The sequence below is a fragment of the Limanda limanda genome, chromosome 6 (genome assembly GCF_963576545.1).
Source record: "Limanda limanda chromosome 6, fLimLim1.1, whole genome shotgun sequence".
In the NCBI taxonomy this organism is placed as follows: Eukaryota; Metazoa; Chordata; class Actinopteri; order Pleuronectiformes; family Pleuronectidae; genus Limanda; species Limanda limanda.
In genome coordinates, this window is record NC_083641.1 from 25,083,306 (window position 1) to 25,098,235 (window position 14,930).

The 14,930-nt window shown below is 44.1% G+C and overlaps 1 protein-coding gene across 1 annotated transcript in view; it reads left to right on the plus strand.

Moving 5' to 3' along the window:
- Nucleotides 1-1,984: 1,984 nt before the first annotated feature.
- Nucleotides 1,985-14,930, plus strand: part of foxo1a (forkhead box O1 a) — a 28,685-nt gene continuing 15,739 nt past the window's right edge. Inside the window, exon 1 of the mRNA XM_061073065.1 lies at nt 1,985-2,984. Within this exon, the coding sequence (XP_060929048.1) occupies nt 2,322-2,984 (663 nt within the window). The 5' untranslated portion in view covers nt 1,985-2,321. The remainder of the gene's footprint in view (nt 2,985-14,930) is intronic.

Below are 14,930 nucleotides of genomic sequence, written 5' to 3' on the forward strand. Positions count from 1 at the left end.
TAACATTTGATAAATATGTTTATTTTGAATAGTTCTATATTCATCTCACAATGATTGGACAATTGCTCTCTTATGAGAACAATAGTGTATAATCGTAAAAGTAATAATAATAAAAATTTGAATTATTATTAACATTTATTTTGGTAAAGTGTAAATAAATAATGCACTGCTGCCTGTTTGTGTGATTGTAATACCCACAAATGGCCACAAGAGGCCAGTATAGTCCACGGTAGCTGAGAACATTATTATTATTAATTATAATAAATGGTAATAATAACAATCATAATTATTATTATTACCATTTATTTTGGTGAAGTGTAAATAACTAGTGCAATGCTGCCTGTTTGTGTGATTGTAATACTCACAAATGGCCACAAGAGGCCAGTATAGTCCAGGGTAGCTGAGAACATTCTTCTTTTTATTATTAATAAATGGTAATAATAACAATCATAGTAATTATTATTATAACCATTTATTTTGGTGAAGAATAAATAAATAATGCACTGCTGCCTGTTTGTGTGGTTGTAATACCCACAAATGGCCACAAGAGGCCAGTATAGCCCAGGGTAGCTGAGAACACCGGAACACAAACAAACAACAAGCTGAGGACAGAAGCTGCTCTGTTTTAGTCTCTCTTTCCTCCTGTCGTTCCATCAAAGTGGCTGTTTTTTAAATGTTTTCTCTTCCTAAATCTCATTAGACTTTTTCTACAGAGTTAATATGAGTATTTTTAAGAAAACTAGGACTTTTATCTCCCATGATATTGAGTTTATTTTGGTATTTGTTAGTAGGTTTTGTACTCTTCTTCTTACTTTAACTTGTTTTATGCTGTGATGACTCTAGAGCAGCAGCTAGTACAAGCCTTTTTACCTAGAAGACATTTTGACATGACCCAGTTGGAGAAGCGGGTGTAAACAGAAACTAATGATACTTATTTATAATTATAAACAATGAAATGTGATGAAGACTGAATACTGAGACTTTAGAGTTGTGTTTTTAATATAAAATAATCCTAGTGATGTTTTCCCTAGTGTGTTTCATATAAATTGTACAAATTGTTGTTTTCTTTATCGTAGAATGAGCACGATATATAGTATATATATATATATATATATATATATACATTTACTTTATATTTACAGGTTGTGGGTCCTCCTCTCTAACGAGGCCGCCATGTTTTTTACAGTAGCCCACATTGGACAAACTAAACACCTTTTGAGTTGTTATGACAACTGAAGGCTGCCACAGTTTCTCACTCATGTTTGGAAGGGGGGGGGTGAGGGGTGTTCACTTGCAACATGCAACTTCACCACTAGATGTCCCTAGATTGTACACACTGAACCTTTAACAAGGTAAAACCATTAAAGTTTCTGTGTGTGGAATTTAGTGACACAAAGTGGTGAAGTGTGAAATATAATTAAACATGAGTTATGATCATATACCATGAATATAAACTGGCAAATAAACTAATAAAATAATCATATTGCTGTAACTGGATGTAGTAACAGGACAGATATACACCCAAAACAAAAAGAGCAGCTGCAGTATGTAACTTCACCACTAGATGTCCCTAAAGTCTTCACACTGAATTTTTATCAAGGTGCGACATCCTCTTTCCTTAACATTCAAGAGTGAGAAATAACCATTAAACATAAATAAATATGAGATATTATCATATTCCATAGATATAAACGGGCAAATAAACTAATAAAAGAACAAAATGAGAAATAAGGATCATATTGCTGTAACTGGATGAAGCAACAGGAGGACAGAAAGGCTATTTCACCAAAAACACAAATAGCAAAGATATAAATGATGATTCAAAATGTGAAAAAAGTTTCATTTCTGAACACAACAAAAGAGTTTGTATAGTTTTATAAGATGTTTGCTCGGGAGTGGGGGGGGGGGGGGCGGAGGAGGGCGGGGATTGGCTGTGCCTCGGTGTCACTCACGGGTGGGCGGGGTCAGCAGAGGGATACTTCCAGTAAAGTCGTGTCACGCTGTCAAACGCGCAGAATCAACAGACGCGAGCACAACATCGCCGACCGACGCGAAGTTTGTCTTCACTTCCACCTGAGGACACGCTTCTCCTGTCTGTCTGTGTGTGTCTGTCTCCGGGGATGTGAGTGAGGACCTGTCGCCCAGGAGGAGGACACTTTATCCGGACACATTCCCCAATTCTTCCCCCGTTCCAAACAGCGACTTTGTAACTTTTTTTCCCCTCCGGAGTTTCAGCTCTGTCGCATTTTTCATGACATTGTTACATTTTACCTAATTTTTTTTTTGTCCCCTCCGTGGCTCCGTCCGTCCCCCTTGCGAGCATGGCGGAAGCGGCCCCGCTGCCACACCTGGTGGAGATCGACCCGGACTTCGAGCCCCTGTCGCGACCCCGCTCCTGCACCTGGCCCCTGCCCCGGCCGGAGTTCATCAACCCGGGCGACTCCAACACCTCCTCGCCGGTGCCCTCCGTGAAGCAGGAGCCCGGCGGCACCTCCTCCTCCGACTTCATCAACAACCTGAGTCTGCTGGAGGAGAGCGAGGACTTCCCGGAGCAGAAGCCGGTTCTCCTGTGCACCGACTTCCAGTGTCAGGAGAGCTGCGTGCACCAGCAGCCTCTCCAGCAGCAGCAGCAGCAGCATCATGGGCAGCAGCAGCAGCAGCAGCACCAGACCCCCCATCAGCACCAGCAGCATGAGCACCAGCAGCACCAGCCTCTCCAGCAGCAGCAGGTGCCTCTTCTCTCCTCCCCGGGCGGCTCGACGTCCTCGGCCGCCGCGGCTGCAGCTGCCGCCGCCGCCCAGAGGAAGAGCAGCTCCTCCCGGAGGAACGCGTGGGGGAATATGTCTTATGCAGACCTCATAACCAAAGCGATCGAGAGCTCCCCCGAGAACCGACTCACTCTGTCCCAGATTTACGACTGGATGGTGAAGAGTGTGCCGTATTTCAAGGATAAAGGAGACAGCAACAGCTCTGCAGGATGGAAGGTACGTGGTGCAAGACTTTGTTGGGGCTTTTATGCAGGAGTTGCAGTGTGTTTACGTGTGTGTGTAAGTGTGTGTGTGTGGCAAAGCTGTGCCACTTCTTGCACAAACTTTTTGTGCGACATCCTCCGAATCTATTCTTCAACGTGCCTTATGCTACATGTTTTAAATCTCACAGTCCAATCTCTCCAGGGGCTTTTTCTCTCCTGCACTGATTTCTCCATCCTTAACTTTTTTTTATTCCGTAACCAATCAATCAATCAATCAAATTCTATTTGTATAGCCCATATTCACAAATCACAATTCGTCTCATAGGGCTTTAACATGGTGTGACATCCTCTGTCCTTAACCCTCAGCAAGTCAGGACAAACAACTAAAAAATATAAATATATTCGCCTACAGTGTAGTAGTGGTATGTTGTCACGCTATGTTATGAACAGGGTCATAGGAAATGGAGGATGAGGCAAGTTTGCACAGCTATGCATGTAAGGACTTTGCGTTGACCATTAATAAATGTGGACAACCTGACCCTAACCTTAACCAATTAATCAATCAATCAATCAAATTCTATTTGTACACAATTCGTCTCATAGGGCTTTGACATGGTGTGACATCCTCTGTCCTTAACCCTCAGCAAGAGTCAGGAAAAACTACTAAAAAAAACATTTTAACAGGTAAAAATACGTAGAAACCTCAGAGAGACACATGTGAGGATCCGTCTCCCAGGACGGACAGAAGTGCAATAGATGTCAAGTGTAGGAAACTTTTCTACACTGGAATGATACGAGCATCATGCATGAAGAGTGACTGTTCATCATTCTTTGTGAAAACATCCCTCCCATTGTCATCCATCCATCTGTCCAGTTCATGGCCATTCAGATCAACTGACCCATTGGTCCACCGTGACCTTCACACAGTCATCTGACCTCAGTGTGTGATTTATACCGAGTCTGCTGACTCAACCGTCCTGAAGTCACCACTCAAAAGTGTTTGGCTTAGTTTTTATATTTAAAAAAAGAAAGTCCAAGGCCACATTGAAGTTTTTCCATGTGTGCCTCCATTGAAGCTGTGTGTGGACGTCCTGAGGAAGATGCCCAGGAGCGTCCATGTGTCCTGGGAAGCGTCCACAACATTAACACAAGGGAAGGACTTTAAACACTACTGAAGGGCGTGAACCTCCCTTCTGGAGACGCACACAGTTCCACTGGTGTCTGACAGTGAATTGATGACAGTCTCCTCTCTCCCAGTGAGAAATCCTCCTGAGCCCGGAGTCTCACAGTGAGAGATTTATCACCACGACCCCCCCCCCCCCCCCACTCTCTCTCTGTTTTAATGACGTCTGGTCTGCTGATGAAATTTAAAGCAGTTCTCTTTCTTCCTTCTCTCCAGTTGTCTTCCCCCCCCCCCGACCCCCCGACACTGCAGACTCCCATGTTTGATTCATGTGCTGAGAGATGAACTGAAACCAGCAAGAACTCCCCCTTTTGCTTTTTAATGGAGTCACACATACACACATACAAAAAAAGAAAACAACTAAACCACAACTTTTAGAGTTTTCAGCAGCACGCGGCTCCATATTCACTCTGTTTACAAAAAACCAGAGCAGGAAACGTGAGTGTGGAAGTGTCAAACCTGTCAGTCAAACTATACAAGGGTGGAAACCCCCCCCCTTCTTCTTCAGTGTAAACAAAGCGGTTGCCGGGCAGACGTGTTGCTATAGGCGGTGAGACCTTCCAAGTAGGTTTGGTCATGAGAAGAAAAGCATCATCGCAATATCATCATATGACTTTGTTGTGGTTTGTAGGTAAGAGAGACGTTAAACTTCAAATGGCATATCAGTCACACTTTGAGTGTGTGTGTCTGTGTGTGTGTGTGTGTGTGTGTGTGTGTGTGTGTGTGTGTGTCTGTGTGTGTGTGTGTGTGTGTGTCCTTGTTGTGTTCATCACAATATCACAGGGTCGATTCTGATGGATTTCGTCTCCATTTATAACATTTTAGCTTGAAAAGAGAGAATAAGTTGTTTTCCAGTGAGAAGTGAATCATCCTCTCGGGCTTTCGAGCATCAACAGAGAAATATCTGAGTTCAATTTGACTTTTAAATATAGGAAAAGCTTCATATTCTTCTTCTTTTTCCTTAGAAAATGATCGACATATAGTTTTCTCTCGGCCACGTGATTGTCAGGAGTCACGCCGGCCGCTCGTCGACCATGACACAACGCTGTGGTCATCACTTTGTCAGCGATACTCATTGGTTACAGTGTGATTAAGAAGTTAGTCTATAGCCGAGTGTAGTTAAGACCAATGGCTTCAAGTTAATTGTCTCCAGCATCATTAACTACAAGAGTAGATCATTTACATTTCAAAGAAAAGAGGCACAGAGGGGCCAACACACCTTCATTAATACGCCTATAAATCAGAATTTCCTCGCCATCCTCTCCGTCCGTTCAGCTGTTGTGTGACTGGCGTCCCCGGTGGCGAGGGGCGCTCAGCCACCGCCGCCCGGGCTCGCTGCTTATCCTGCCATGTTGGGGGGGTGTAGGCTGAGTAATGCTGTGGGAAAGAAAAAGTGCCATTCACTGCTGCGAGGGGAGTTATTCATAGAGCCCCCCCTCGGCTCCACACACGGGGGGGGGGGCTATCGCTCATTGTCTCCTCGGAGTGAACGCACTTACAAGCCGAGGACAGAACGCCTCTGTTGTGAACGTGAAGATTTCAACTGGTAGTTTGGAGTTTTTTCTCCAGAGGGACATTTTGTTGTTCCTTTAATGACACTTTAATGTAAAAAGTTATTGAATCAATTAGTTTTAATTTTAATTTCACTCCACACCTACTGGAAAATTGTTTTTTCCAGTAACAAATCTGTGTTTTTTTTCCAGTATAGCAGTGAAGTTGTGCGTCCTCGACAACCCTCTTGTGTTTTGCTTTGATTATAAACAACGACAAGTCAAAAAGCGTAACCCAAACCTTTTGATCGCCCCCTGGTGGCCGGCATTTTCCTTAAAGATGGTTTCTGTCATCGTAGGTAGTTCTTATCATATTTCAAGCTAATTTTAGTCTATTGATGATATGATCAACTTGATCCCTACTGCCTAGACACATGATGTCACCTGCACAATATGGTGTCGCCTGTATCCAGGATATTTTTTCTTTTATACGGTGAGAGGAAGAAGAGACATGTCGTCAATCATTATTTACAATCTGATGTGACACGACTGATCGTATAAATCTAAATGAAGTGGCACACCTTGTTCCACAGACACCAGCTTTACAAAAGGAAGAGAGACTTTCAAACTCTTCCACTGTCAACCTGTAAACCCTCAGGAGAAAATACATAAATACTCAAGTTCTGTGGTTTGTGGATATTGGGCAGAATATACAGGCTGATTATTTTTGACATTTCACTATCAGACCTTTTCCCCTCACTTGACTGATCTCACTGCTCACGCTCTCCTGGACTGAACTAGCTGCGGCACATTAAGTTTTCATTAATCTTTGATTTGAGGCTGTCTGCTCTGTAATTGTTGAGGCCGAGCTCGTTTCGCTGCTGATCCTCCACAGTCGGTCGTGTCGGAGCTGAGTCACGACAGCCTCCACACTTCTCGGGCCTTCTGCAGCCGTGTGAATGTTGAGGACAGTTGTGCCAGGTGGGACCAGCTCGGAGACAGTGGACTGGACACTGGCCCTGGCACAGGCCGCTGTCCAACAGGAAGAGGAACAGATGGCACGAATCATGTATCACCGAACCTTCCCGCCGAGCTGGTTATTTATTTCTAATAGACTGGTTTCGACTCTGCAAGATGTTGGAAAGGGCTGCAGCACACATGCATTAAGACAGAACCACACACAGTACACACTCATCCTGGCCCGCCGGCCAAAATCTGTTCTTTCCTGCATTTCTCTACTATTCGTACGTCACCAGCGGGTAAATATTTGGTTGCAGCAGGTGGAGCTTGACGGCTTTGATGTCGGTATCCAGATCAATTCGGTCATAGGTTTGTCTCTGTACATGCTGCTCCCTTGACCCGAAAATTCCACAGCCTATGCTGGTAAACACTCCCACGGGTCTCAAAACAAACTGCGCCGCAGCAGACAAACACGAAGGGTCCGAGCAGGTTGTACAGCGAGCGATAGTGGGTGCATGTTAATGCACCCACTGACTCCGATCCCACTTAAACACAGAGGGGGGGTCGCAGGGGACGCTGGGGTAGGTCAGGGTGAGAGTGTTGGAGCAGGGGACAGGCCTCATGTCATGGATCTGATTTGATATTCATGAGATTTCAGGAAACTGAAACCTCACATTCAAAATATTCAGGTTCGTGAGGCCGATACGGAATCTGCCGTTAGTTCATCTATCTTGATACAGATGAGTCACCAAGAAGTTTAACAGCATAATCAGCCCATCTAATAATAATACATCTAATAATAACTATATCTAATTCATACATAGATTAGAAAAGTGGATGATCACAGTCATGTTGTGTTTCACAATATCATAACGTAGGAAAGTGCACTCAAAAGTTTTTGTGGTAATGTCTGTTTGAGTGTTCAAGCAGCTGAAACACTTTATTATATTAATGCAAAAATTAATGTAGATTTAATATTAAAGCATTCTGGCTTGTTGAACTGCAACTTCGCAGGCAACACAAGCAGAGATGTCTCAGTGTGTATGACATTGTTATCAACACACAGATCTATGTTCTGTGCTCTAAGCAGACGTGTGCGTAGTAACCTGAACTAATTGTTCCCATGAATACAGCTTAAAGAAATACAGAAGCTATAAGAATGAAGGCGTTAATCCTGAGTGAGCACAGAGCTGGTTTTACTTGATCACCAGTCGCAAACTGCCTGTTTCTGTGGGACTGAGTGTGTGTTAGCTGGAAAAGGAGCCGGACAGAACAGCAGTCCTCCTGTTTCTACTGGTTCAACACACACACACACACACACACATCTCACCCCCCCCCCGAGCCAGTTGAGGAGTCCAACATTGGCTTTGCCCCAAGACATGAGGGGCAGCTGTGTTTCTCAGGCAATGAGACGCAGCTTCTCCTCTCGCCCTCCTCCTCCTCCGTTTCCTGCTCTGCTCCGCACTGCCACCGAACTCTCCACTCCTGGTTTTCTGCCTCTGCACAAAGCCCGGGGCCGTCCCACCCCTCGGTGATTTACGGAGGGGTAAACGGACGCCCACCTCGGTCAAACCCTGCCGAGCAAACCGCTCTCTGTCTCCAGAGGAGGGGGAAAAAAAAAGAATTAAGAGATAAAGAGAAAGAGGGCGAGAGCGGTGGGGAGACTCGGAATGCTCTAAGTTCAGACTGGGTGACACTTGTTAGGAGTTGCATAACAAGACATTTACTGGAATCAGGGAGCCGCAGGCCAAAGTCTGGTGCCACTGGTTAGTCAGCGGAACTGTGAGGCACTGTTAGAGATATGTGGGATGCTAGTCTCCTGTGTGTGTGTGCGTTCATGTGCATGTGTGTGTGTGTGTGTGTGTGTGTAAGCACATAACCTGGGCCTCATAATTAAAGCCCTGCTGCTGGCAGATGCACAGACACAATGGCAGACAGACAGACAGGCCGACACAGGGAGCATTCCAGCACAGGCTTTTATATCGTTCCTTTTTTTTTTTTTTTTTAAATATCGTGGCGTGATAATGTTCCTTTTCCTTTTCTCTCCAGCTGATTTTAATCCAGTATTTCCTTACAAGTGGCCTTTTTTTTTTCACCCCCTTTGCTTTTCAAATCACTGGATGTGCTGAATCACCATGACTGGCACACACAGGGGTGTTAAAAAAGCAGCTGAGCACTGATGAACAATACCCGTGTGTCTTTGTTCTGCCATGTGTAAGATGCCCTCAAGACACCGTGACTGTGTTGAAGAGTATTTTCCAATATTGATTCACATATTTCCCTTTTAACTGAGGAATTGAAGAGTCAGGTTTTTTGTCAAAAAAAGTGGAAATGCCCGTCACAGGTTTCTAAAAATCAAGGTCACCTAAGTTCAAAACTCCAGAACTAGAAACTTTAGGATTGCTGAAGTTCAGTTCGATCAAAAGTTAGTATATAAGTGCGTATACATGCTTCTGGCTCGGCCTGTTTTTAAAATATGATGCAGATGAGTGAAACAAATATTCCGTTTTTCAAAGTGATGTAACCGAGGCCTCGCGGATTTCACAACACGCACGTTTGTTTTCCTCTCGGCCGCAGCGTCGACATTCTCTGTTGTCATCTCGTCTCTTCTCCCCTTTCGCCCAGAAACATTTTTAGGAAGTTAATCGCTGCCTCAAACCTCAGCCGACCGAAGGGAGGCGGCAAAAACAGGTCAGTGTGGCACAGCCGGGATGTCACATGGCGTTTGAATGTTTACGTCTGTGCACGGTACATGTGTGTTTATTTGTGGATCCGGCCATTCTGGAGCTATGAAGTCACATCAGTTTGACCTCAGACCGCTAGGGACGAGTGATTCCACGTGTGTGTGCTGCCTGGGTCATAGTTTGGCTGTAAACATTGAAATGCATGTCCAGAATGTGGTGAAGGAAAAACCAGTAGGCAAGGACGAGAGCCGTGAGAGGGATGGCACACGGGGGGGCAGGTCGACCACAGGGGAGGTTGTTGGTCCGTCTGTCTGGTTGTCGAAGAGGCTTCACAGTTATAGTCATATTCACAACAGGCAGATTGTGTTGGTGTAATGCAGCGAGTTTGTTTTTTCACTTAAATAACATGCACGGCCTCTTTAACATGTAAATAACTTTAAATTGTCAATAACTACGATCGCTGTTGCTTCATACAACAAACAGCCACAGTGTTTATTATCTGCTGGGGGTTGATTTTCTCTTTGGTGGTTTCAAAACTGTTGAACATTACTCACTCCAGATTTTTTTTATTCCGACACCAAGGACTCGTCTTGGCCGCACCGATTCCGAGCCACAGCGGAAAAGGAAAAAAAACATATTTTGGAAATTCTCTCCTAATAGAATTTATGATTCGGTGAAATGTTATGTAATGAATTCCAGTGCTCGTCATAGCAAGGACAGAAATTTGTTTCTATCCTACAGATTTAATTTGAATTCCATATTGGATTATTTTTTATTTTAAGAATATTTGATAATACTCAAGTTTTTTCCAGACAGATAACATATTTTCATTTTATTGATACTGAGGCTGCACATTTTCTGACGTCATTATGACGTGCATTGAAATTCTTGGCATCGGTGCGTAAATATCTGTGAATGTTTGTGCTCTTATTGTTTTTTTTACCTTTACCTTTAAAAACCTGCAAAATGTCTATACAATAGATAAATATGTAGTTCAACAACTTAACCGCAGCATGATCTATTCAAACTGCAGAAGAATAACATCTCACTGAAGTGATACGAACATCCTCTGTCAGTGACTCCTCTGGTTCCACAGCTGATGACTCTACACTTACAGAACCTTGGAAAATCCCCCTTTCATTTAGTGAATTCAAACAAATCATCTAATATGTCTCCACTGGTGTTTAAACACCCACCTCACACGCTGGGTTGCGTCCTGGCTGTTTCCCAGGGGACGGGTCGGCCGGTGGGCGTGAAGCCTCCAGTAACTGCACAAGGAGTAAACGATAGGAAAAGATACGAGCGGAGAGTCGGTGGCCACACAGGGCGCTCTACGCTCCAGTCCAGGAGATGGTCGACATCCAGCTCCACTGTCAGGTAAACAGTCATTTAGGGTGAGTCACGCTGTTTTGTTTTTCCCCCCGTGTGGGTTTGCTAGTAGCGGGACGGGAGCACGTGATCGTCTCTTCTGGGCTGTGGGTTCGCCCAGGCATGGCGGTTTGTATTCACAGACTACACTGTAGCTCTGTCTGCCGTCTCATCTTCTCATCAGTGGGAAAAGCTGTGAAGAAGAAACAAATCTCCTGTGTGGTGAGCAGGACGACCTCAGCATTGTTTGGGGGGGTTTTCTTTGGTGCGAGAAGAGGAACAGCCGTATGGATTCTGAGTTATTTCACCAGTGGAGAAGTGAAAGAACTCGATGACTCTTCACACATGAGAAACGATATATACCGTGTGTATGTGTGTCTGTGTGTGTGTTTTTATGTGTGTGTGTGTCTTCAGGCACACAGGGAGTGAGCAGAGCAAAACTTTTTTTTTTTTTTTTTTTACGGGACCGCTCACCGCTGAGGGCCCCAAACCACAGGCATTACCCAGACCCACATTGTTGTGCAATTCCTGCCCTAAAGCGATTATGCACGGTGCCTGTCAGACTAGCCTGGCATTATCACACATGCACTCAGCCCCCCCCCCCCTCTTGCTACATACATGAACGCTGTCTGGTGCTCTGTAGCTGCGTGGCATGCTGGGAATTCAAATGCGCACTCACTAATGAAAAGTGCCGATATGACGGCAGCATCACACACACACACACACACACACACACACACACACACACACACACACACACACACACGAACACACACACACACACACACACTCAGCGGGATCTCCGCTCCTGTTGCCGCAGGAACTGATAGTTTGTTTTCAAGGTCAAAGGTCGTCACAGCGTAACCAAACCGCCCTCTGGAGTGTTCAGTGTAGGTTTGCGTTGGAAGTTGCGACATTGAAGCGCTATTGTGTGCGTTGTAAAGCGAGGCCCTTGGCTGACATGGTGTCCGTTAGAGGAAAACACCCCCACTCAGGGGGGGGGGGGGCCGCCAGCTCGTTCCACAGGGACTCAAACAGATTGGGTTGTTTTTAATTGTTCAAAAAGTCCAAACTAGATCTCTCTCTCTCTGCAATTTCCAAAGCAAGTATGAAATATTGTTATTTTTGCACCTTTCACTGAAAGCTGAGAAATGCAGTTTGTCTGGCTATTAATAGATTGAACTTAGATGAGCTATACAGTCTCAGTGTGGCATCTTGAGTTTTCCAAGAATGCCTCCTCATTCAGATTCCTGCGCTGAATTCGAGGAACTGCAGACTTACACATGTAGTCTGACGTGGACTCGTTTTTCTATGAATGACTCCTTTATGGCCCTGATACGAGTCAGATACGAGAGAAATGAATGGAAACACTAGATTTGGTGTTCGAGATCGAGAATCATTAATATTTCCATTGTTTTAACGACACTTTTCCATCTTCTCATCCATTATGTATAGCGCTTATCCTTTGTATTGTATATTGAGAGTTGTACCCCAAATATTTGCACAATTGGAACTGCAAATTTTGAACCGGGACATTTAGAACTTTATTCTTAACAGCCATAGGAGTAATATGAAGTATTTGGTAGGTCTTGGACTAAGTCTGCCAGGATCTACACATTCCACATCTTGTATTCTGCACTAATATTGGAGCTTAAATATGGCAGAGTTCATAAAATCTGTCTTTTTGCAACAGATCATTTCTCTCCAGCCTTCTTAATGACAAAAACATCAGAATTGTAGAAAGACTTCAATCTCAGTAAATCATTCATTTGCACGTCACATTCAAATGTTGCATAAATTTAATATATTAAGTGTAATTATGTATTTTCATATTTATTGCCAGAACATGCAGTTATATTCAGTGGGTGTCTCTGCCCCATCTGCTCCTCTGCGTCTTACGAGAGGCGAGTTTCAGCCCGACAGGAAGTGAGCGCTCTGAGAGCTGCTGGAGTTGTGATGTCATCAGAGTCGGGGGCTTCTTCCTCCTCCAGCGTTCCCTTCATTTTTTTCATTCTTCCGCTTCCCCTCAGAGTTGGGAAACAAATAGCTGTTGTTGGTTGTCACAGCTTCATGGGATCATTTCACCACAATAACCATATTGAGACACTGTGGTAATTACCCTGTGGTTCCCTCATAATCGGATTAATAAACACTGTATGGGCTTCGGTTCAATGGAGCCAGAGTCAATGCTGTGTGAGTGAGGCTTTGGTTTACGTCTCCTGTGCCAGCTTGATAATGGCCCCTCTGATTGGGATGCCAGGTCCAGGTCTTGGTGCCCTGGTTGTAATGTCACACTTGCCGTCTACTGTTCCTCACAAATATGTGAGTCGTAGTGATAAGGGGGTTTTCTGATAGCCGCTGGAGGAGAGATTGAATGTAGTCACACAGACTCATCTATTAGTTCCAGAGGAAATGAAAACACACCCAGCGGCAACTTTTCAAGCTTTTAGTTTTGTTTTGTGAACACTGGACTTTTTCCAGGCAGCAAAAATGAACACAAGCCAAATGTGAAGCTGATAAGATGAACGATTCCTGAGAGTCACAGACGGACGTCAGACCGATAGCGCTGGTGTAACAGGAACAAGGACAAAGAACAGCAACACTGGGGATCATTTAAAAACAATAATAATTGATGAAGGTTTACTGATATGTTCATGTTAAATATTGGTTCTTCATTGAAAAAAGATAATTTGCTTTTAAAATAAAAAAAACATGATAATTTCTGTTCACATAACCATGACAATAAGACCATTAAAGTACTTGATGAAATCTCTGACATATTACGTGTTGCTGTTATTTCCTTTTCATGATGAATTCATTAAAAGAGCTACTTTGTGATGATGGATTGTATAATGGCTCCACTATGTCTCCTAGAGTTTCTTTTTTCCTCTGAAGATAGTTTGTATTTGTGGCCGAGATTGAGTCCAGCTAATTTTAGAACCAGCAAACGGGAAAGTACATCACAGGTTGATTTTCAAACCTCTGGACACATCCAAGGACATTTAAAAGCAGAAAGATTTAAAAGCCCAAATCATTTTCCTTTGTGATTTAACTACAGTTCTTCACTTGCAACCATTTGCTGGCTCAGTCTCTCACAATACAAAGCAAATTGCCATTGCAAAGGAAATAAAGCAACACAAAGAAATCCTTCTGGCACATCTCATACACACACCTCATTAACAAGTGCTCATGTCATAGGGATATCCGAAAATTGATAGTTGTATCAGTACCCTTGAATCCACACAACTCTTTCAAAACATAAAAGGCAACAGAGGCTGCTGCACACACACACACACACACACACACACACGGCGCAAGTGGTAGTTCAAAATGACTATCAAGGTGACAGAGCAGTGGGTGAAACCTTTCATTTAGAAATTGTTTTGACGCACTCAACAGGAATGACGGCAGCCTGTGAAGAGCAGTTGCTACATTAACCCAAACAAGATAATATTCGCCCTTTATGAACACTGTGTGTGGAACACTGGCCCAGCACATGCCAGCTGTCGCGATACGCAAACAATAACGCTAACATTTCAGGATGTGTGCGTTTTGACGTCACGTCGTTAATATGAAGCCGTCAATTTAAAACTCACTCACCCTGAATCCTTTGTCTTTGTGCTGCTCGGTTAAGTTTCCTCCGTTTGCACTCTGCAGGCTCTGATGATCTGTGTCAAATGCAAATTGTCTCCATATGCTGGTTTTGGTTTATTAATTTTTTGAGCCGCAGCCGTTCTATGTTTTGTTGTTATTTACTCTGCCTGCCTTCAGGTTTGATGTCAGACCATAGACTGTTCATAAAGATGGATGATGGATCTCCACTTCCTCCCACTACAAGGAGAGGCGGTGGACTAGTGGCAGAAACTTGGACTATGGGCAGAAAAGGTCTCTGGTTTGTCTCTGGTTCGACTCCACGGAGAAACAACAAAAAGACGAACCTGGATTGATCTGTCCAAAAATCCAAGAGGATTCTCCCTACCCTGTCTAGTGCCCCTGAGCAAGGCACCTTACTCCCCAAACATCTGCTCCCCGGGCGCCGTACATGGCTGCCCACTGCTCTGTGTGTCCTGCACCAGATGGGTTAAAAGCAGAGGTTACATTACCCTCCTTGCATGAGTGTGCTTGTGCATGTCTGTGCATGTGTTTGGGACAAATAAATGTATCTTAATCTTAATCTTATTTAGAGGCTAAGCCCAAATATCTCGAATTCGATCTCCGCCATCAGCGTGTACTTTGCCTTTTTTATTTGGTCCAAGCCCCATTCACTAACATGG